The sequence below is a fragment of the Vidua chalybeata genome, chromosome 18, assembly GCF_026979565.1.
Source record: "Vidua chalybeata isolate OUT-0048 chromosome 18, bVidCha1 merged haplotype, whole genome shotgun sequence".
NCBI classification, from domain to species: Eukaryota; Metazoa; Chordata; class Aves; order Passeriformes; family Viduidae; genus Vidua; species Vidua chalybeata.
This window is the reverse complement of record NC_071547.1, coordinates 2521437-2542713: the sequence shown is the minus strand read 5'-3', so window position 1 is coordinate 2542713 and position 21277 is coordinate 2521437. Positions and strand designations below refer to the sequence as shown.

Sequence of the window (21277 nt, the reverse complement as noted above, 5' to 3'; positions counted from 1 at the left end):
GGAGGGAGGGGGGGGGGGGGCCGGGAGGGGGGGGGGGGGGCCGCCCGCACCACGTGACCCGGGCCGCGCCTCCCTCCCCCCGCCGCGCCGCGCGCGCGCGCTCCCCGCCCACGTGACCCCGCCGGCCACCGCCCGCCGCCGGCGCGCGCTCGGCGCCGCGCGCCCCGCCCCGCCCGCGGGCTCCCCGGTCACGTGGCCGCCGCCGTCTCGCGCCCACCCCAACCCCCCCCCCCCCGCCCTCCCCCCCCCGCCGCCGCCGGGCCCTGGCGCGCGCTCCTCGCTCGCCCTCCCCCCCCCCGCCGGTCACGTGACATGCCGCGCCTCGGTTTTTCCCTGCCCTCGGCAACGGGAAGGCAGCAAGTTCCCCGTTCTCTGCCCCGCAAAAAAAAAAAAAAAAAAAAACCAAAAAACCGGCGTATCCACCGTCCTTCAAATAAGCGACGTCCCCGCGGGCGGGCCCCGCCCCAGGGCGGCGGCCGCAGTCGAGCCTTGGCGGTCCGGGCCCGGTTCCCGGTAGGGTGGGGGGAGGGGAAGGCGGAGGCGAACGGCTGCGAGCGGTCACGTGACCTGGGCTCCCTCAAGATGGCGGCTGCCGGCGAGAACTCGGCGGCGCGGCGGAGCGCTCTCGCGAGATCTCGCGTTTCTCGCTGCATCACGGGGAGGGGAGGGGGAGGGAGGCGCCGTGCGCGCGCCCCCGCCTGAGGCGGCGTTGGCGGCGCGGGGCGCGGGGCTCGGGCCCGGGGGCTTCGGCGTGAGGGGAAACGGTGTTATCTGAGCTCATCCCCGCCCGTGCTCCCGCTGCTGAACGCGTCTCACTTCAGGCGGCCCCCTGGTGCCGTCCCGTCCCTCCGCGGTTGGCGGCTCCGAGCACCCCGGTGCGGCCGGTGCCACCCCGCCCTCAGGGCGCCGCCACCTCCGCCGCCTCACGGCGCCGCGGCTCTGCGGAGTTCCCGCACAGGAACTCCCCCAGGAGAATGCCAGGGGATTTCCCTGCTGCCCTCCCCGGGAATGCCCAGGGGATCTGATGGCAGATGAGTTTTCCCTTGCGAATATTTTACAAGTTGCTAATGTGAAACTTGCTGCTGCAAAGAGTGAGTTAAAATCTGGACACCACTCGTGCTAGTTTCACATTTGGAGGCAGTTTTAGCGCTGAAGGCCCCCCTGACTGAGAAGACTTGTTAAAAGAGACAATCTTCCAATAAAATGCTTTCCCAGTTGTGTAAGAACATGAACTTTCACCCAGAATTGAGGCAGACATAAATGAAATGTAAGCAATCATGAAATTCCTTCAAATGTTCAGTACTACTCATTCAATCTTGTGCAAGTTTGCTTATTTTATCATTAGACAAATTTAGCAGATATTAATATAACCAATAAAGGATTAGACAGATTAAGGGTAAACTATTTAAAGACAAAGCAACGTTAATTAAAGTGACTTAAGTAATTCAGACTAATCAGTGATGCTTCAGATGGAGAAAAAAATGACAGAAGCGAGGCCAGAGACCTGAAGAACAATTTAAATGGCAGCTTTTATCTTGATTATTGCCCTCTGCACACTTCAGATGAAGGCATGATGAAGTACAGCTCGCACGTGCTGAATCGAACTTTAAATCTCAGCAGCTCTGTGCAACCGTGACAAGGAAGGGAAGGCTTTGATGTCTTGAGTTGAAAAGGGAGTTACCTGTCAGCGTTTGTGATCATCCTCCACTGCAATAGGTGAGTAACCCCGCTGGTGGAAATGCTGCTTTCCATTGGAATTAGCACAGGCACATTTGTCTGCAGGACTCTGTTTCCATAGAATTTTGGCATGTAATTCACGGCTCTCACTGCACTTTCTAGTCAGAGATTTTTTTTTTTTTTTTTAATCATTGGTAGATACAATTCTGAATGTAATTATAATCTATGAAATGCAGTTAGCACCTACTGGCATTTTACTCTGTGACTTTATAAAATGATGTTGCTTAATGTAATACTCAGCAGTTACCCTCGGGGATTGTTTTTACTTGATTTCTAGTGGCTGAAGCACAAATTGTAGGGATTTCATCTTGTGAACGAGAAATTTGTGTAAATGCTGTCATTTATTTTGCAAATTGCAAATATGACAGGTGCTGTGTGAGAACTTGCTCTCAGGTGGGAATATTTAACAAGCATCTCCTTGGTATACTGGACAGAAAATGAAACTACGAATTCAAAGATAAAATAAGATTTTTTTTTTTTAAACTGGATGAAGTGTTCATCTAGACCGAAGAGATTTACCTTGAAGATTTTCTTCCCTTTCTGAGCAAATCAACGCCTCGCTCGCTCTTCCTTCCCTTCCCCCACAAAACAATTTCACATTTCCGCAGTAAAACGTGGTGCTCTCGGGAGCTGCTCATGCGGCACTACGGGAGAGAATATTTAGGTCACTGGGTTTTAGCGCTGGTTCTAGCGGGAGCCGCGCTGCTCCCTCTGGATTACGGGAGTCGGCAGCGCTCTCTCTCCATGTGCTGCGTGTCCCGAGTCACAGTGACGGGCGGCTCCAGCCACGCTTTTTTGGGCTCTTTTGGAGCATTTTAACTTCTGCTCATCTCTGGCTTTTGGCCGCAGCCAGCTGAGGGGTAAAGCCAACATGTTTTGCTAATTCACAGTGTGATCCCACCGCGCCGGGAGCAGCGATCGGTTAGAGATGACGTTGTTTTCTTTGTTGCTCTGGGGAAGAGAATTCCTTGGCTTCCTTTGCCCTCTACTGGTGGCCCGCACGGCTTCGATGCCAACTCGGTTCCTTTGCTTAACGTACGTGTATAAAATCATTATTTAAAATACACAACCCCCAACAGCTGAGCAAGACTATAGTTGAGGCCGTTTCCAGAGTTTTCCCAAAACATTAGGAAGAGTGTTCCCTATTACTGCAAGAAGGAAATCATCTTAGTAATTTATGAAGATTTTTTTTTCCAGTTACATCCCAGCTGTGCAATAAGTACAGTGCAAACTGGGGTGGAAAAATCAGAGCAGTGTCTGCTCTGGTGTTTTTTTTCAGAGAGCTTGGAGTACCTGCCTTGATGGAAGAACACCATGGACATGGATGTTCATGGACGTAATGCCCAGAGGATGTCAGCTAGCTGCAGCTTTGAGTTTACAGGGAAATTCCCAGTGACTTTTGGTTGCCTCTCTGTAAAATTCATGTGCCTGGTGATCAAAGACCCGGATGTAACAAATGACAGTGCCCATGCAGAGCTGGGTTTGTTCTGTCTTCTCCCGAAGTGCCTGAGTGCAGAGCTATCACAGGAAGAGGAGGGGGTGGACTGGAATGCTGTGCTGCCTTCTGAGACTCCTCTGCAGTCACACTGAATTCCTGCCCTGTGAGCCCCCAGCTGTGGGACAGCTTGGAAAGGACGAGGCCCCGAGTTCTTGCTTAAGATGAGAAGGGTTTCTTCCTGTTCTTAAGGGAAAGGATGGCTTTCAGCTGTATCACTGGCTGTTGATGTCCCTGTGGGAATGCCCGAGAGACAAGCAGCGGGCGTGGCTATAGATAAGCCTTGGGTGGGAAGCCACCCCTGTGGCGATAGCGCTCGGGCCAGCGCAAGTGCCACAGCCCCGGGTCCTGAGCACACACACTCAGGAGGGGTAACACAGATAAGAAACAGGAGTCATGCACCATTGCTCAATGTAAGTGTTCTGCTTATCATGGAGCACCGAAGTTCTGTGTGACAATTTCCTGACTTCCATGATGGCATCCACTTGGCATCCATCCAGATCCCCTGAGCCATGCGTGCTTTGCCTCATTGCTGTGTTGCTCTTTGCCATTGTACTTTCTGGATTTCAAAGTGTATGTACTAGTCCTGTTGGAAGCTTCTGACCAGGAAATCGATGCTGAAGGCAGTTCCAACTCTCCTGGTGATAATGATGGCTCTGCCTTTGTAATATTTTAGCTGCCCTCGTTATGGAATGGGGATTTACATAAGGTCTTTGATGCTTTAGTGCGATGCTGGAGTATTACCTGCTCTCCAGGCAAGCTTGGAAGATGGAACTAATAGACTTAAATTTCAGCTAGGGATATCTAAGCTAAACATTGTGCAAAGCAGCCTAATAATTTCGCAGAGCTTTACAATCCCGCCAGGATTACGGGTCCCCCGAATCCCTGCTGCGAGGTGGCGTGGGCCGCGTGCCCTGCGGAGAGGCGCAGGAGGGAGGCAGCGTTGGCGGGACGGCGGCAGGAGGTGCCGGTGCACCGGCAGAGCGGACGGGGCGCGGAGGGTCCCGCTCCCGCGCGCTCCCACCACGTGGCGCGGCCCGGCCGCGGAGGGGCATTCCCTGCCGGACCGCCAATCAGAGCGCTGCCTGCCCTCGGCACGGGCCAATCAGCGCTCAGCGAACGCACATTTAAACCCTGTTCCCGGGAGCCGCGGCCACCGCGGTGTGACAGGGAGAGGGCGGGTCATGGCCGCTTGCGCCAATCAGAGGCCTGAGCGCGATGATTGGCAGGAGGTTAAACCAATGGGGTTGCCAAGGGTAACGCGGCGTCTCCCTGCGGAGCGGTTGGCGGCGGCGGGGACTCCGCGGGGACAGTCGGGGCCGCCCGGCGCGGGGGCTCCGAGGCGCGGGGCCGCCGCCGCCGCCGCCATGGCCGGAGGTGCGCGGGGCGGAGCGGGCACGAGCGGAGCGGGGCCGGGGCGCGGCGGGGCCGGCAGGGCTGGGCCCGCGCGGCGCGGGGCATCTCCGCGGCGCGGAAGCTCCTCCTGGGAGGTGCGGGGAGCCGAGGCCGGCGGGACTCCTCCCCCGCGCGGTGTGCGCAGCTCGCCGGGAAGGGGCTGGGCCGCCGCGGCTCGCCCTGCCGCATCCAGCCCTTTAAACATGGCGCAGGCCGCGGCGGCCGGGCGATGACCGCGGGCGGCAGCGCCGGACATGGCTCAGGCGCCGATCTTCCCCCGTTGCTCCTAGGGAAGAACATGCCCAAGACCAGGGCGGGCGGCGTGGAGAAGGCAAGCCCCGAGAGCGCCGAGAGGAAGGGCCCTAGCCGCCCCCGGGCCGGCGGGGTAAGCAGTGCCCGGGCCTGGGCGGGCGGAGCGGGGCGGGCGGCTCCCGGGGGTCTGCTGCGCCCTCCGCTTCCCCCCGGTGCGGGCGAGCCGGCGTACGGGCCGCCCCGGGGAGCCGCGGGGCCCGGGCCTTCGGGAACCCCTCAGATCATTCAGAAATCGGTTAACTTTAAGTACAGTCGGACTCTTTCCGTGTTTCCCTGTGCCCTACCGCAGGCAGGCACAAGGCTCGGCATTCCCTCCGTGCCATCTTCCCCGTCCTGTAGTTCTGTCACAGGCAGCTGGCCGGAGGCTGCTTGTCTCTTTGACTTTAACTCCCAATGGAAATAGTTGTGGCTATTGCATTAAATCCTGGAGCCTCTCTGCAGCCTTTCGTGTCTTTCGCTGTGCTGAGAAAATCCCTGCTCCCCGGGGTCTCAAGCCTGGCACAGACAAAGACGTGGCAGCGGCATCTCGGCTGCGCCAAGAGCGCAGCAGGAAGGGAGCTGGGAATGAAGGGAGGAAGCTATGCTGGAAAAAATAGTTGTTCGTTTCCTGTTCATAGTGTATTCAAAGCCTGAAGGCTCAGCTGGCAGGTGGACTGCAGTTCACTGTTTTGGGCATTTCTCCCAAAATGCCCGTATTTAAATTTCTTACTAAATCTTGAGGACTTTGAAGCTCAGGGTTCGTTGCTTGTATTTGTCAAAATTGAGTGTTTTCATAGTATTTAATGCTTTGAAGCCCCGGTTTTTTAATAAGCAAGTTTTGCCTTTTATAGGCCTTTCAGAAATACTGGAGGTCAGGGAGTGTCTGTCCTATTTGCTTTTTCTCCGGCTGTTCCATCGTAATCTCAGTCTTTAGTAGTTTATTTTTGGACTAAGATTTGAGCCTTTAACTGGTCTAATTTTGTGTGAATTACGTAGATAGGAAGTTTGTTATTCTTGACCACGTTAATTATTAAAATTATCCTAGCTGTTCTATTGTGTACTTTATTTACTTTTTCAGTGTCTGTGACTGAAATACTGAGGTATTTGTTTAGTCAGCTATATTTGAGCTTTTTTAACTACTGGGACCCTTTGTTCCTTGCTTTTCTAAGAAAATGGATGCATATTTTTGTTGTTTTAACTGGCATGCAATGTCTGAAAATTGCTTTTGGTTGAGTCAAATTATAGCCAAGAAAAACTCATTCTGCCCAAGTTGCATCTGTTTGTCCAGACACGGAGATTTCACGGTTGGAATGTGCCTGCCATACCCTGCACAGGCAAACATAGCCAGGTGGCAGGAGGCTGTGGAAGCAAAGGTGACAGGACTCCACTAATCTTTGCTAAATTTGACACTGCTCACTGTTGGCATCTTGGCGCCCGAGCCAGCGAACAAACCCCAGGCTCTGTGGTGTCTGCCCATGCCAGGGGGCTTTGCCATTTTCCTGACTGGGCTTTGCATAGACTCTTTAAAGGGCCTTTTTTTTTGCCATAGACAACCTTTACATTTTATTTTTTTTATGTCATATAATGGGTAAAATATAGCACTGTTTATCTCCCGTGCTTTGCTGAGAAGTGTCACTCAAGGTAGGCTGTAAAACCGATTCCTGTGCTGCTCAGTTGAGCATATAATTTGCTGCAACAACATTTGACACCTCCTGAGAGTAGCTGGGTAGCTCATACCTCTCTGGCTGTGAGAGCTCTCTACTGGGCCTGGGCAATTTTTGCTGCACTATTCATATTTTTTTTGGCTTGTGCTCTTTGAGGCCGCCTTCTTCCCTAGGAGCTCAGGCTTGGGGTTTTTTTTAGCACCAAAGTTCATACTGTGAAGCACAAGGGTGGAGGCTGGAGTTAGCTATGATTACCCCATCCTGCCACATTTTATTATTTACTAAGTTCTCAGTGTGCTCAGCACTGTTATGTTTTCGCTTAGAAATCACAACCTCAGTGAGGGTGATGCTTCAAAGAGTGTAATTTGCATCAGCACAAACACCTGTCAGCCCTGGTTGCTGCAGACTGTTGTGGATGCCAGCTTGAGGTTCCTGAAATTTCTGTGCTGAACTGATCTTTTTGTGTGGGTCTGTTTTAGGAGAATGTGTTTATTGGTCAATCCAAAATCTACAGCTACCTGAATCCCAACAAAACTCCTGGTGCTCGCCCCCCGCTTCAAGAAGAAAACTCTGTCATGTATCACGAGGTGAAATGTCAGGGCAAAACACTAAAGGAAACCTACAGGAAAGGAGCTGGTAAGATTGAGCTTTGGATTGCTTATCTTGGTGAATGTGCTCCCACTCCCCCAATTCGAACATTTTCATCAAGAAATAAAAGCAGTGAGGAGGAGCCCAGATTGTGGATGCTGAGTGCCAGGCTTCACAGTGACTAGAAATGGGAGTGTTCTGTAAGTTTATGAAGGGGAAGAAAACCCATCTGGCTTGTGTTTAAAGGTGCATTTAACAGCCTTGGTAATTTGTCAAAGCACTTTGATGCAAACACTTTTACAAGCAGGTTTTTTCAGTCCCATTTGACGCAGGGAGTGTCAGGCTTTCTGGAAACTTGGGGCCTTTAGTTCCTAATTTGGCTCCCCAGTTTTGACAAGGAAGGGAAGATGGCTTTAGCTTGTCCCGCTGCTGAGGCCTTGCTGCTGTGTTTCTTTTCTCCAGTGAGACTGAAACATCTGTCTCAGCAGATGGGACTGTTAAACCTGATGATTTACTCTAGATAAAAGCGTTATTGAGCTTTAAACCACTCTCACCTACCTCTGAGTCAGTTATCTGAGGAGGAGGATGTGGTTGTATTGAGGTAGGATGCAAAAAAAACAAGTAAATGTTGGTTGTGGGGAGTGTAGATTTCTTGTCAGTGCCAGCCCTTTAGCTCCCATGGATTTACCCTGTGTGGCATTGGCTTCTTGGTACCAACATCTGCAGCTGCTGAGCCCAGCAGTGCAGGGTCATTGCTCTCCTTTTTCTCTCATTTGACAGAACTCTAAACCACTGGAATTAATTTAAAGCACTCGGGTATAGTTGGCCCTAAGTTCAGAGCCTTACTCGATTTCCTTGTCACCAGGAAAAAAGAGTGGCAAAATAGTTGAAGGTGCTGTGAAACCAGAAGACCAGAAGGATAAGGAGGGTGGGTGCAATCCTTCGGTGCCCTCTGATCAAAACCAAGAAGAAACTGTGGAAACCCAAAAGACTCCCCTGCCTGCAGACTGCAGTGCTGAGGAGGCCAATGCAAAGCCAGCTCAGAAGAAGATGGTTAAAGCAAAACGAGGACCAAGGAAAAAGTAAGTGACTTATGGAATTGTGAAAGGAAGGGGCTCTTTGTTTTCTCAAGAATATCATGCTTTAAAAACCCTAAAATAGCATCCCCGAACCTACTTTGCAGAGGACTTGTTTGTCTTGAAAGCAAGGTTAATGTGTTCTATTGTTCTATCACAAGTGAAACATTTGCTGGTCACCTGTGGAAGAAAATAAATTAATGAGCCATTAAGACCTACTTTCCTGTGGACAAATGGGAATGTGTCTTGTCAGAAACAGAACAGTTGGAGGCTTCCTGGCTGAGCTGATACCCTTTCTCTTGGTATCAGAGTAATATGACCTAACATTAATGAATTCCTTGCCAAGCAGTTTTCATGACCTAAATTTTCGAGTGCCTTCTGGCGAGGCACGCAGGGGGCCCCAGACTTGCAATGTGACCTTCAGTTGATTTCCAACGACATCTCACTTGTATTGTTCAAGAATTAGTACTGGAGTAATGGAAATAGTGTGGGGAAGAAAAGGGGATGTAGCTGTGGCTTGAAGCTAAGAGTACTGATAAAAAACACTGATTCATATTGATTGCCTTTCAGCTTACCAAGCTCAAATAAAAAATTCTTGCACGTACCTTTGCTCTAGCAGTGTAACTTAACAAATAGTCTGAAATGAGTGTGTGTTTTCTCTTTTTCTTCCTCCTTAGAACACAAGGAAGAACACCAAATCGAAAAGTGACAGATTATTACCCAGTTAGAAGAAGTTCCAGGAAGAGCAAATCTGAATTGGAGGTAGTGCTTCTTATTAAAATGACATTACTTATAACATGTCTGATTAGCTGAAAATTTGGGAAAGTGTGTAACTATGGTTTCCATTCCAAATGCAAATAAAGTTGTGCACTTGAAGTATTGTTAAGAACACGCTTAAGATTTGGAAATGCTGGTCCAGTTTAGAACAGAATCTAGCTGTTTATGTATTTTGGGGAGCAGAAATCTGTCTTTTTGCTCTTCAGTTTGCTGGAAATATGGGATGGTTTGGAACAATTGAGTGTCATTGGTGGGTAATTTCCTTCCAGCTCTAGAAGAAGCTACAAAAGCTATCAACAATATTATGGTTTTGATTGTTCTTGTTTATTCTACAGACTGAGGAAAGAAGGAAAATAGATGAGCTGATTACAAGTGGGAAAGAAGAAGGAATGAAGGTAACTGCAGTGCCAACCTAAGTAGTCATGTACTGTTTATTATACAGTATCTTGATGTTAATCTATTTAAACCAAGAGTAGCAGAACTCAGTCTCAGGACCCTGCGATTCTCTGATGAAAATGCAGGAAAACTGGAACACACAGTCCTTCCTTTGAGTGAGCAATATCCTTCTGAGTGAAGGGTATGTATGTGCAACCTCAGTTACAAATACTGAGGGGGCTTTAAGGTCTTCACAGAAATGCACTCCTAAGTTCTTTGGTTGGAAGACTTTGTGTCCAGCTACCCAGTAACTCAGAGTGTGTCCCAAACTCATCCTGCATTTCTTCCACTGTGCCATACATTGTGCTTCTACAGCTTTGTCTGCAGTACACACGAATTCCCTTTTGCAGCAGTTTTTTAATGACAAATCGTTTCCTAGTAATCAGCGTATCTGCAATGATGTAAATCAGCTGGGAAATAAGAAAGTATTTTCTTTTCAACTCAACAGATTGATTACATTGATGGCAAAGGGAGAGGAGTAATTGCTACTAAACATTTTAATCGAGGAGAATTTGTGGTTGAGTATCATGGGGATCTCATTGAGATCACTGATGCCAAGAAACGAGAGGCTGTGTATGCTCAAGACCCATCCACAGGCTGCTATATGTACTATTTCCAGTACCTCAGCAAAACCTACTGGTAAGCTCAAGTTTCTATTGATAGAGGCTTTGAATGCTTCTAATTATTTTCTTGTTTTCATGCAAATTTCTTGTTTTTAATGGGAACTGTGAATTATGAAATCTTTCGGAGCACTGATCCATGGTCTGAGAGCCTCCTGTACGTCTGGGCTGTGAGGAATGGTAGGTGACTCAAAGCCCTCTTCTTTGAAGTACAGCACAAGCTATGTGGAGAGCTGCTGTGCTTGGATGAGGCTTGTAGTTCTGCAGTGGTCTTCTGCCTAAATTTATCCTCTTGTAAAATGGACTCCTTTATCTGAGTTGAGAGGAGTTGGTTTGGGAAGCAGGATGGAGAGACTCCCTGGAAGAGAAACATTTCTTTTGACTTTGACTGGGTGTCCTTGTTGCTCTAGTCTCTGACACCCACTCCAGTCCAAGCTTTATAATTTTTTTCACATCTGGATTCTGCTATTCCTGGAAACAGGCAGCTCAAACAGTCTAAATGTTTCATTTTATGGGTTTTGTACGAACTTAAAAATCTCACAGATTTGTTTCCGTTTCCCTGCCTTGCCATATTATGGCTGCTTATTTAATCATGGTTGTTCTGTAATGTAACACGATAAGATTTTGTTTCTCCTTAGTTTTTCAAGACTGGTGTGGATTCCTCCTTCTTTGTGTGATTTGCACTTTGGGCTTTGTCCACAAGCGTGCCCTTGTCCCAGGCGCAATCCCGCGTTCTGTTCTTGCTCTTGCAGTGTCGATGCTACGAAAGAAACGAATCGTCTGGGAAGGCTCATTAATCACAGCAAGTGTGGCAATTGTCAGACCAAGCTCCACGACATCGATGGTGTGCCTCATCTCATCCTCATAGCTTCCAGGGACATTAAGGCAGGTGAAGAACTGTTGTACGACTATGGAGACAGAAGCAAAGCTTCCATTGAAGCTCACCCGTGGCTGAAACACTAACTCATCTTCCTTGTTTTGGGGTTTTTATTTTTGGACTGAGTGTTCTACAAGGAGTCAGTGAATTTTTTTTTTTTCTGCCCTCACTTCCCTCAGCTTTCTTAGTGGATGGCTTATGGTCTTCCGAGCTCCTTAAAAACTGCCTTTTTGCTTTGCAGTATTTAAATACCTATTACAGTTTTCCAGGCAGGCTTGAATGATTGATCTTAGATTGCCAAAACTTTTATATCATAAAAGGAAAACCCTCCTTAAAATTCGAATGCTTCTGCGTAGTGACCAGTGCCACTTGAGCAGTGAAAGACTTGCACAGAAACTTAATCACTGGGGTTGTGCTTCTGCTTTTGCAAGGAAATCTCACGCCCCACTTTGGGGTGCTGAACTTGGCTTTATGACAGAAGTACTGCTGTACTCTGACTTGGTCATCCAGTGGCTTGACTGCCTGTCAGACTGCTTTTCACAGCCCAGTGCTGACAGGCTTCTCTGAGATGGATGCTACTGTCATTCTCAAATAATTTGTGGTAGGAATCCAGCTTCTCCTGTGTCATACATTCTGTTGGCAATGAACTTCAAATGCACTGGCACTGAGTGAAAAGGATGGTCAGATTGACTGCTTCCTTTGGAGAAATTACTCCCAGCCAAATGAGGATAAATTTTGGTAGACTGGGTTGATACTGATTACAGATGTGAAGATAGAACTTCACAGTGAGAATTAATGTTTGACATTTACTTATTTTCTAAACTTTGAGAAGGTACCTTTTTTATAGTCGATGGCTGATTCTTGGAGGTGTCTCCCAGAGGATTTTAAAGAAGTAAAAACTCTCTCAAAAATTTTTTTATATTGCCTTCCTATGCTAATTAGCCACATCAGAAGCTATTTATTTACTGTGAATGCTTGAAGTAGAGCATAGTGGTTCCAAAAATAGGAGTCATCTTCATATGCAGCTTCAAACTGTAGTGATGGAGTTGATGCAGTGAAGAAAGTAGATTCCTTATTGCCTGGTCCTGTAGGTCTGTCCAGCACGTGTGGTCCCACTGTCTCACATGGCAGTCGAGCGCTTGGCATCTCGTGGATGTTCGGAACGTTTCTGTTGGAGAGCCAAATCTGGGATATAGGCAGGCAATACAATGCAGGTCCTTTATGTTAAAGAGGAATTCTTACCAGTTGGAATTTTTGCCAAGGCAGGCTTGGCATGTGTGTAGATGAAAATGGCTGTGAGCCATCAGCCACGCTTGCTGCTGGAAGATGTCAGCAAGGGATCTGTGGCTCTGTTAATGTCTTCTATTCCTCATGTCTTGAAGGCTGCTGCTGTTCCAGCTGAATGCCCTCTAGACAATCTTATGCTTGCCTATGTGATAGGTCAGATAGCAACAACATCCTGGTTGTGTGCTCCAGCAGCAAGAGAGGTGGCTTAGTGATGTATTTTTTAAATTAAAAACTTGAAGACAATGTCTCTGTAAAATAAAGAATATATTTATTATTGATGAAACGGCTGCTATACTACCTGTCTCCATTGCAGTTTTATGAGCATTTTGAAAGAAAGCTGTGAAAGTCATTAGCTATTAAATGCTTTATATTATTTACTGCTTCACACAAGGCAAACTCGTCAGAGCACGCCTAGGTATTTTCCCATTTCGGAAGAATTAACTGGAGACCTGTTACATTACATGTACTGAGTTTCAGGTAAGCCTCGTTGACCAACTTGTCTGAGTTGGCACTGATTTTTCTCTGGTCTCAGTAACAGAGACCTCAGCAATGTGTACAGTGTCTTGTTAAACTACAGCACTTCCCTTAAGTCAAAATTGGAATAAATTTTTTTTTTAATATTTTATTTAAACATTTACGTGTTCTCTATCAGGTTGAATAGCTTAAAACCTCTGTACTTCAGCATCACTTTTGTAAACAAGAAAGGGGAAAGATCTCCCTGTTTTACATACAAAGAAAATGTCTTCTCTGAAAGCTTAACTGGTAATTGAGTAGCACTGCGTTGGAGGATGGAAATAAAGCTCATGTTGCACTGCATATGTATCCTTTACTTTTCTAGGAACGCATACAGAGATCTAGGGATCTATCTCAATGTACTTCTCACTGGAATGTGTCCTTTGGGTGTTTATCTCTGTGCCTCACAGGAAGGCTTCATCTTCTAACAAGGTGTCACAGGGAAAGATACCCTTGGGTTGGGAGCTAAACTGCTTTTTAAAGGAAATTGGAAAATACATCCCTGGATAAACCATGGAAGAGGATGGAATTCAGATCACAAGTCAGCATCTCTCTTCAGCTCAGAGATGCATCCTGGCTGTTGCTGATTGATTGTTTCTTTGTTTCATTTTTCTGTGCACAAAGCCTCTGCTCAGGCCCTGCAGTAACTGCCTTCCCTGTTGCCATGCTCTAGAAAATACACAATGAGGGCATGCCCAAGGCTTATTGATATCTTGAAAATGGCAAAAGGCCTTCAGTGGTTCTGTGCCCTGGCTAAACCAGCTGGCTTGGGTCAGCCACCTGTGGTGTGGCTTTGCTAACAAACAGTTGTTCCTGACCTCTGAAGGGAGGCTGCAGCTCTGCCTTCTGCTGAGCCACATTTACATTGTGCAGCTGAGCAGATGTGTGAAATGCCCTATATTTCATGCTGCCAGTGTAGGAGAGGGAATCAAAAGACTTCAGAGTCTGCTTTTATTCCTGAAGAGAGTAAGATCACAGCTTGATACCTGTCACTGCTTCTTTTATGTCTGTTCAGACTTCTGCTCTGGATATTCTATCTTTCTAAATAGAGAACCTAATTGGTGTCTTTCAAGCTTCTTTCCCCACTCCTCTGTTTGCCCTATATGCTTCCACTGCTGCTAAATCTCATTACTGGGGCCAATACACAGCTTGTGGCAGGTGATTGAAAGAACAGAGCTTGTGCAAAACACAACTCCCTACCACAGGAGACCTTCAGCTGTCAGAAATGAAATGTTTGCTGCATCTGTTCCAGTCTGAGCACTGCCTGCACCTCAGCCCTTCACGTGGGCAGAGCCCAATTGCAGCAGCTTTTCTTCCTTCACTGTGCTTTTCTCTGCTGTTCATCTCACCCCCAAACAACCACTTTTGAATGGCATGTCTCTCTTAACTTACCTTCATCTTACAAAATCATTTGGGCTGAATGTTTTGATAGCTGGACAGGATAAGTATGCTGTAGTACAGATCATCACAGGCTCTTCTAATAAGAATAAACCCCAACTTTGTATAAATGTTTTATTTTCTACATGTGGGTAATGTCTGACAGTAAGAAATACAAAAAGTGTCTGTTTCAAACAGTTTCTGAAAAAGCAGAGTAAAATCTATTCTGAAAGAATATTATACAACATTATTTTAATGAGATTGCTCATTCTCTACAGTAGGAGTGATGCTGCTGCTTCCAATCATTGTCTTTCCCAATGCCTCTGAGGCTCATCAGTGCCATTCTCACCAGCAGCAAAGTCCTTGAGGATACTCATTTTCCATGTTTAAAAGAAAACCTAAAAAAAGAGAAGAAAATCAATAGCAGCAAGGAAACAATAATGTACAACTGGAAAACAAGGAATAGGCAGGGGGCTGGCCCTGTCAATGTGCTATTTTGGGGGACTTTAGGGACAGACCCTGAGCTTGTGGGTTTTGTGTACAATGTAAATAAAGCCTGAGGCCAGCTGGGGTCCTCCCACAGCACAGCCCTGAGGGGCTGGCAGTGGAGGCAAGTATTGAATCATTTTGTTCAGGAATGCTTGTTTTTCCTAGGAAAAAAAGTGACTCCCTGCTTGCCTGGGTGGAGGTTGCTTTCCTGTGCAGTGCTTTTTCCCCAGGAAGAGATTGCTTTATCAGGTTTTCAACTTTACATGGAGAGCAGAAAACAATATCCAGCCAACTAGACTAAAGTTCAGCATCCATTCCTGGATTCACTGTGAAAGGAGTGGGCCATGTTGTCACAAATTCTGCCCCAAAAGCTGCAGACAAACTTACAACCGTTTGATGATTGTCTTCTCTTCACTGTCCTTTCTGCTGCCAGCACTGCTGCCACTGGCTTCTTTTTCCAGTTCTTCAGTTTGGTCCCTTTTCTGTGAGATGATCCCACTGGGAAAAGAAATGGTTTTGTTTATTTTTTGGGGGTTTGTGCAGAGTGTGACAGTGCATGAGTTAGACCTCTCACTGGACATGGGTGAATGAGTGTTCACAGGACAGGGATGGTGGCCCAGCCTCTTCCTTGTAGTGAACTGAAAATAATGAATTATTATCTCTAAATACAGCAGTGTAATGGTGCCAGGGTTATGCTTTAATGAGAACACTAAAAAAGTAACAAGCTGACTTCTCCACAGAGAAAAAATGGCAAGTCATAATGGGGGTGAAAGGGAAGTGTAATCACACTTGGATTTGTGCAAAAGTCCAAGGGTAAGGGGAGGGTGAGGACACAAATGGTGAACTTCTGCAGGGGTGGATGTGTGGTACCTCCAGCGCAGCCACCCAGGCTCACACCAGGCCTGGGAACAGACGGGAGGTTCCCAGCTCCCCTGCAAGGCAGCTGCCTGTTCCTCTTTCCACCCTACAGAGGAGAGAAGAAAGGCTTTGCCTCAGCTCTAGATTTTGCCATCCCACTTCAGTGTTTCTACACTCCAGAAGCTGTAACCGCCTACTCCAGGCAACAGTTTCGGTTTGACCAAAGGATGTTTTCCCTGCCTGGAACAGGGTGAGATTTTCTCAGCCTGCACACTCAGTGTTTTCACAGCATGTCCTGAGCTGACCTCAGTCATTTGGAGAGCTCAGTGGATCAAAGCTTGTGACTGCAGTAGCTGCAGGCAAAGAGCAGCCAAGCAACACTCAACTGGATTCAGAAATAAAAACACAGAGCACTTAAAAACTGGTGTGACACCAGGCACAGGGTAATTCTGAGGCAGACTCTCCTCTTGGGTAAATGAGACAGTGAGCTGTTGGGTGACACGGCAGAGCTCTAACATCTGTGTAGTAACTTCTACCCAGAAATCATGATGAAAAATGCAGCCCCCAAACACCACCGGTCACTTTGAGCCAGTCTCTGAGATGTTTGTTACCTTGTGTTATGCAGAGCTTATTTCCAATGTGTACAAGGCATTTTAGAACATATATTTATCCTCTTCTCCTGCACAATTACTCTTTACTACAATTACAATTAGGATTTTATGTGACTGTTTAGAGGGAAAACGGGTTTTGGCTTAAGCTGTAACACTGTATGAGGAGATAATCTCACAAATTACTCGACTTGAAAAGCAGCCCTGCCCTGCTCTTGGTGCACAGCACTGTGACTCAGATCACTAAAAACCTGAAAACATTCCCACTGTTACATTTTTAACTTGGCCTGTACTAAACTGTGTTACAGCTGGGAAATCAAAGCAAGAAGCCATTCCAGTGCTGCACAGCAAAGCAGCCAGCTGAGCAGGGGAAGTGCTGTCAGGCAGTTTATAAATTCTTGGATTTAAGTGTAACTTCTTGGCTTAACGTGCCTGTTACAGACAAGCCAAAGGGCGGGCTCGCTGTATCCAGGAGGGTGCTGCTGAGATATCCCAACTGAAATCTAATGTGCTCAGACATTTTGTGTCTAGATCAAGAAGTAATTTCTTGACCCAAAGAGTTTATAATCCAACCTGATGAGAGGGGGCAGAGGTTGGGAAGGAGAGCTTTGGGGTGAATTAATTTGTAGCACCAAGATCAAGACCCTTCCCACATCCCACCCTTTGACTCACACTGTCTCTCCCTTCTGGAAAGACCAAACCCTTCTCTGAAATCACTTGCTTTGCACAGTTCAAGGGCCTTACACTCTGTTGGCAGTCTTAAAAACCCCACAGCTTATCATGAATGATGAAAGAGCTCAATATTCTGTTTCTAGATCAGTGCCACACCCCCGTGGGAGCAAAGGACCGGAGATCACCCAGCGTGGTGCTGCAGGAGGAAGGAAAGTTTGACTAAATCTGAGCTGGAAACCCCCCGTGCTCTTTGGTATGTAGTGTGGCTTTAGACACAGTGTGTGTGCAGCTGCTGGGACTGCACAGATGAATTCCTGTGCACGAGAACCCAGCCTGGATGTGGAGTGGGAGTAACTCTGCGTAGGCCGAGAGTGGGACAATTATGGGAATGGGCTGAGAACTGTGCAGAAGACAAGGGATTTGGTTTTTAAATCGTGTTGCATAGAGACTTCATTGTTCCCCCATTTTTCTTTGCTCACTTGTATGCTCTGGGGAGCACAGGGTCACTTACATATCTGGACAGTGCCTATCCTGACCTAGGGGCCCAAACCTGCAAGACTCTCACCTGATAAGCTTCATGAAGTACTTGTTATTAGTGCTATTAGTTCTCTGCTGACTTCAAGCTTTACCTCTTATAGCACTGTAGCTCCTCTTGCACCACGAGAAGCTGAGCTTTCAGCTGGTTCCTCTCTTGCAGTACATCTCGGAGCTCCTGTAACGTGAACCGGGGCCGGTTGGGGTCTGTGAGGTCTATCACCATTTGATCTGGTCCAAGGCTGGGCTGTAAAATAAACAGTGGTGGATCATGTAACCTCTCAAAAAACTCAGCATTCAGAGAGTAAAATATCTGGATTTTACAAATATGGAATTTTTAGAACTAGTATGAATTCATCACAATCCTGATTTTTTTTTCCCAAGCAGTTAATTATACTTCATATTTTTGTATTCTTAGTGACTGTGCTCACCAGCCAAGTATAGGCCACAACTGTGACAGGCTCTGACCACAGTTAAAAGCAAAGTCTCTGTCCCAAGAGTTTGCAATTTAGTTGTCAAGAAGATGCTTTTATCAGATTGTTCCCAGATGATGAGTGAGGCTGAGCCATGTAATGCCACACCAAAATTCTGTGTCAAAGAAAGGTGAGAACTGAACTCGCCTTTTTTGATTTAAAACCTCAAGACATCCATTTCCCTTACAGGGAGTAGCAAAGCCTCAGTGTTTGCATACAGTCGTCTCTATGGGGCCGGTGTTGTGCAAGAGCTGAACACGGTGGGTTTGTACTCCCTGAACTTTGTGCGTGTCTTTGTGCGTGACCGACCCAACTTTGCCGGGTCAGTCACTGCAGCGAAACGAGCGAGGAACCCACAGCACTGCAACCACCCCGAAGGAACGAGCTTCAAGGCTTTCATGGCCAAAGACGGGAAGTGACTTTGTGAGACTCGTCCCGCTGACACAAAAGAGACCACAAGTATCGGCCGGCCCATCTGGTGTGGTTCTGGGCGCGCTCTGCGACCCGCGCACGGTGTGCCCGTGCTGGGGAAGGGGCCCGTGTGTCCCGGCCGAGTCCCGTGTGTCCCGGCTGAGTCCCGTGTGTCCCGGCCGAGTCCCGCACCCACCTGCGGGGCGCTCCCGCGGGCTGCCGCCCGCAGCTGCTCCAGCTCCCGCCGGAGGCTGTCCCGCTCCCGCCGCAGCTGCTCCTCGGCCACGCTGCTCTCGCTCACCAGCGCCTCCAGCATCTCCAGCACCCTGACGATCCTGAACTGCAGCCGGGCGCGGGCGGCGGGCAGCTGCGGCCCGGCGCGGAGCTGCAGCAGGTCCCGGCCCACCACGGACGAGATGTCGTAAACATCTGCGGCCGTCAGCTGGAACGGGCTCTTCTCCAGGGCGCTCTCTGGGCCGCCATCCTCCTCCTCATCCTCTTCCTCCTCCTCCTCCAGCTCCTCCTCCCCGTCCCGGCCCCGCTCCATGCCCGCCGCACCCCGGCGCTCCCTCCCTCCCTCCCAGGCGGGCCGGGCGGCGCTGCCGGCGGGGCCGCGGGCGGAGCGGCCCCTCCCGCCCCCGGCGCTCCCGCGGCGGCGGCCGCGGCCCCGCTCCGCTTCCCGCCCTGCCCCTTCCCCTGAGGAGGCACCGCCCGCGCTCCGCTGCCGGTAAGGGACGGGGGCCTCTCCGGCAGCCCCGGGAACCGGCACCGAGGCGGGCGAACGCATCGGCCTTTCCGCAGCGCCACGTCCGCCTCGGCGGCTCCGGGAGCGGGGCGGGGGGACTGGCGGGCTCCGGGAGCGGGGAAAGGGGCTGAAATGGACCCCGGCGGGAGCGGCTGCGGCTCCTCCGGGCCGGCGGATCGGCCCCTGCCCGCCGGGAGAGTCGCGTCCCGCCGAGCCGGGCGGGTGAGGGGACAGGCGGCAGCGGGAGCGGGGCTGAGGGGCCTCCTCGGCCGGGCAGGCACGGGGGAAGGCCGGGGCCCCTCAGGCCGGGGTAGGCCAGGGGAGGATGCGGCTCCCCGACACGGCTCCGTCCCGGCATGCGGACTCACACAACAGCGACACGGCTGGTTTATTTTCGTGTGTCACGCTTTGGGGGATTTTTGGATGAACACAGTGCAGCGGTGTTGGAAGCGCTTCTTGCACAGGCTGTTCTGACACAGCCGTGAGCCTGTGCCATGTGTGTTCTCCCCCACTAGACAATGGCTGACTGGGCTCCCATAGCGAAGGAGTACGACCCCCTCAAGGCTGGCAGCATCGATGGCACGGACGAGGAGCCCCACGACCGGGCCATATGGCGGGCGATGCTGGCACGGTACGTACCCAACAAGGGCGTCACGGGAGATCCTCACCTCACCCTCTTTGTGGCGAGGCTCAATTTTCAGACCACAGAAGAGAAGTTAAAGGAGGTTTTTTCCCGCTATGGAGACATCAGAAAGATCCGTCTGGTTCGAGACCTGGTCACAGGATTTTCCAAGGGTTATGCGTTTATTGAGTACAAAGAGGAGCGTGCGCTGCTGAAGGCCCACAGAGATGCCAACAGGCTGGTCATTGACCAACATGAGATCTTCGTAGACTTTGAACTGGAAAGAACTCTCAAAGGATGGATTCCCCGGAGGCTTGGGGGTGGGTTTGGAGGCAAAAAAGAATCTGGGCAGCTGCGGTTCGGAGGACGGGACAGACCTTTCCGAAAGCCCATCAATTTGCCAAACATGAAAAATGATTTCTATGGAGAAGGATCATCAGAGAAAAGAAACTGGTCTCGTGAGGGAACGAGGGACTGGAGAACAAGGGACCGGGACCATGAGAGGAGCAGGGACAAACGCTGGCCTGAAAGGGAGAGGTCATGGGCTTGGGGTGACAGTGAGAGAGAGAGAGACTCCAAAGAGGAGAGGAGCAGGGGGAGGGAAAGGAAGGACAGAGACAGGAAGGACAGGGATAGAGACCGGAGCAGGGACAGAGATACCAAGAAGCAAAGAGATGATGATAAGCACCGATAGGTGACCATGCCTTGTCCTTGGGGTGTGTGACCTACCCTTACAGCAGCTCGGGGCTGTGACAGCATTCCCAGAACAAGCTGTGGTGTTGCCACCTTATGCCTGTGACTCTGCTGCCAGCAGCTCTCTATGGTTTGGTTCCTACTGCAGTTCAGATGTGTGTAGAATTGTTCTTTAGAGAAAATAAACTTTTGTATGAATGTTTTTGAACTGGTGATGGCTGTAAGAAGTGCACCGTGCATACAGGCATCCCACTGAGATGAGCACACACCTTGTCTGGCTGCCTGGGTGAGGAGTTATCCGTGTGCCAGATGTCCACAGGTCTGTTATGAAACAGTCCCGTGCTGGAGACACAGGAATGAAGAAGCAACAAACTTCTGAAACTTTTGTGCCCCAAAACAGAAGCTGATGGGAAGTGGCTTCATTTTTGTGAAGACACTGGGACAGGCAAGACCTTTATTGATACTGTGTCCTTAACTAGTTCTGCCAGGTGAGAAACACAGAACCAGCCCACTGTCTATGACATGGGAGGATGAAACTCCTTTGTACAGAGGAATGTGCACCACAGGGCAGTAAGCACGTCAGAAAAAGCCTCATGTTTCTGATGAATCCATGGACAGTCACTGAAGGAGGGTGTCATGGGTAAATGTGGTTGCAGCTGCACTCATTCTGTCCTCACCCTTCTACACAGGGTTTAAATCCATTCTGGAAACTGGGCTTGCTGCTGGTTTTAGCTGAACTGGGGAAAACAGGGCAAAACATCTTTTTCAGGGCTAGGATGTGTAAATACAGACACACCTCTTCCATTAAGGAGCTTACAGTACTGTCTGGAAAAGGCTCTGTCATGTTCTTTGTCATCATAAGCCATTCCTAAATATATAATGTATTTTAAATTGTATTTCATCAGTCTTGGAATGGCTCTGTCTTAAACCTTGTCCGGTTTGAGGCTGTATTTCCATGAAGTTGTACACAGATCCATAAGCTGCATCCCCAAGAATGGATGGTATCACTTTCCACAAAAAAAACCACAAGTCTTGCAGAA

At 49.2% G+C, this 21277-nt stretch overlaps 3 protein-coding genes across 9 annotated transcripts; 2 read left to right on the top strand and 1 right to left on the bottom strand.

Moving 5' to 3' along the window:
* Positions 1–4294: 4294 nt before the first annotated feature.
* Positions 4295–18335, top strand: KMT5A (lysine methyltransferase 5A). 6 transcript variants are annotated; one of them, XM_053959929.1, is made up of 9 exons: positions 4661–5012; positions 7062–7218; positions 8036–8252; positions 8924–9008; positions 9359–9418; positions 9907–10097; positions 10831–10963; positions 16903–17012; positions 17956–18335. In XM_053959929.1, the coding sequence occupies exons 1-9, from the start codon at positions 4857–4859 to the stop codon at positions 17960–17962; spliced, it is 1116 nt and encodes a 371-aa protein (XP_053815904.1). In that variant the 5' UTR covers positions 4661–4856; the 3' UTR covers positions 17963–18335. The 6 variants fall into 6 exon arrangements, with proteins under 6 accessions (XP_053815901.1, XP_053815904.1, XP_053815906.1 ...); XM_053959931.1 differs by having other exon boundaries at positions 10831–10967; XM_053959926.1 differs by lacking the exons at positions 16903–17012; positions 17956–18335 and adding an exon at positions 4295–4609 and having other exon boundaries at positions 4918–5012; positions 10831–13058.
* RILPL2 (Rab interacting lysosomal protein like 2) lies at positions 14365–19127 on the bottom strand. 2 transcript variants are annotated; one of them, XM_053959933.1, is made up of 4 exons: positions 18374–19061; positions 17389–17540; positions 15009–15119; positions 14365–14530 (listed from the first exon to the last, which is right to left on the bottom strand). In XM_053959933.1, exons 1-4 carry the CDS (start codon positions 18962–18964, stop codon positions 14506–14508), a joined length of 879 nt encoding a protein of 292 aa, XP_053815908.1. In that variant the 5' UTR covers positions 18965–19061; the 3' UTR covers positions 14365–14505. The 2 variants fall into 2 exon arrangements, with proteins under 2 accessions (XP_053815908.1, XP_053815909.1); XM_053959934.1 differs by lacking the exon at positions 14365–14530 and adding an exon at positions 15492–15585 and having other exon boundaries at positions 15031–15119; positions 18374–19127.
* SNRNP35 (small nuclear ribonucleoprotein U11/U12 subunit 35) lies at positions 18818–21133 on the top strand. The gene is made up of 2 exons (XM_053959935.1): positions 18818–18904; positions 19438–21133. Exon 2 carries the CDS (start codon positions 19441–19443, stop codon positions 20236–20238), a length of 798 nt encoding a protein of 265 aa, XP_053815910.1. The 5' UTR covers positions 18818–18904; positions 19438–19440; the 3' UTR covers positions 20239–21133.
* Positions 21134–21277: the final 144 nt, after the last annotated feature.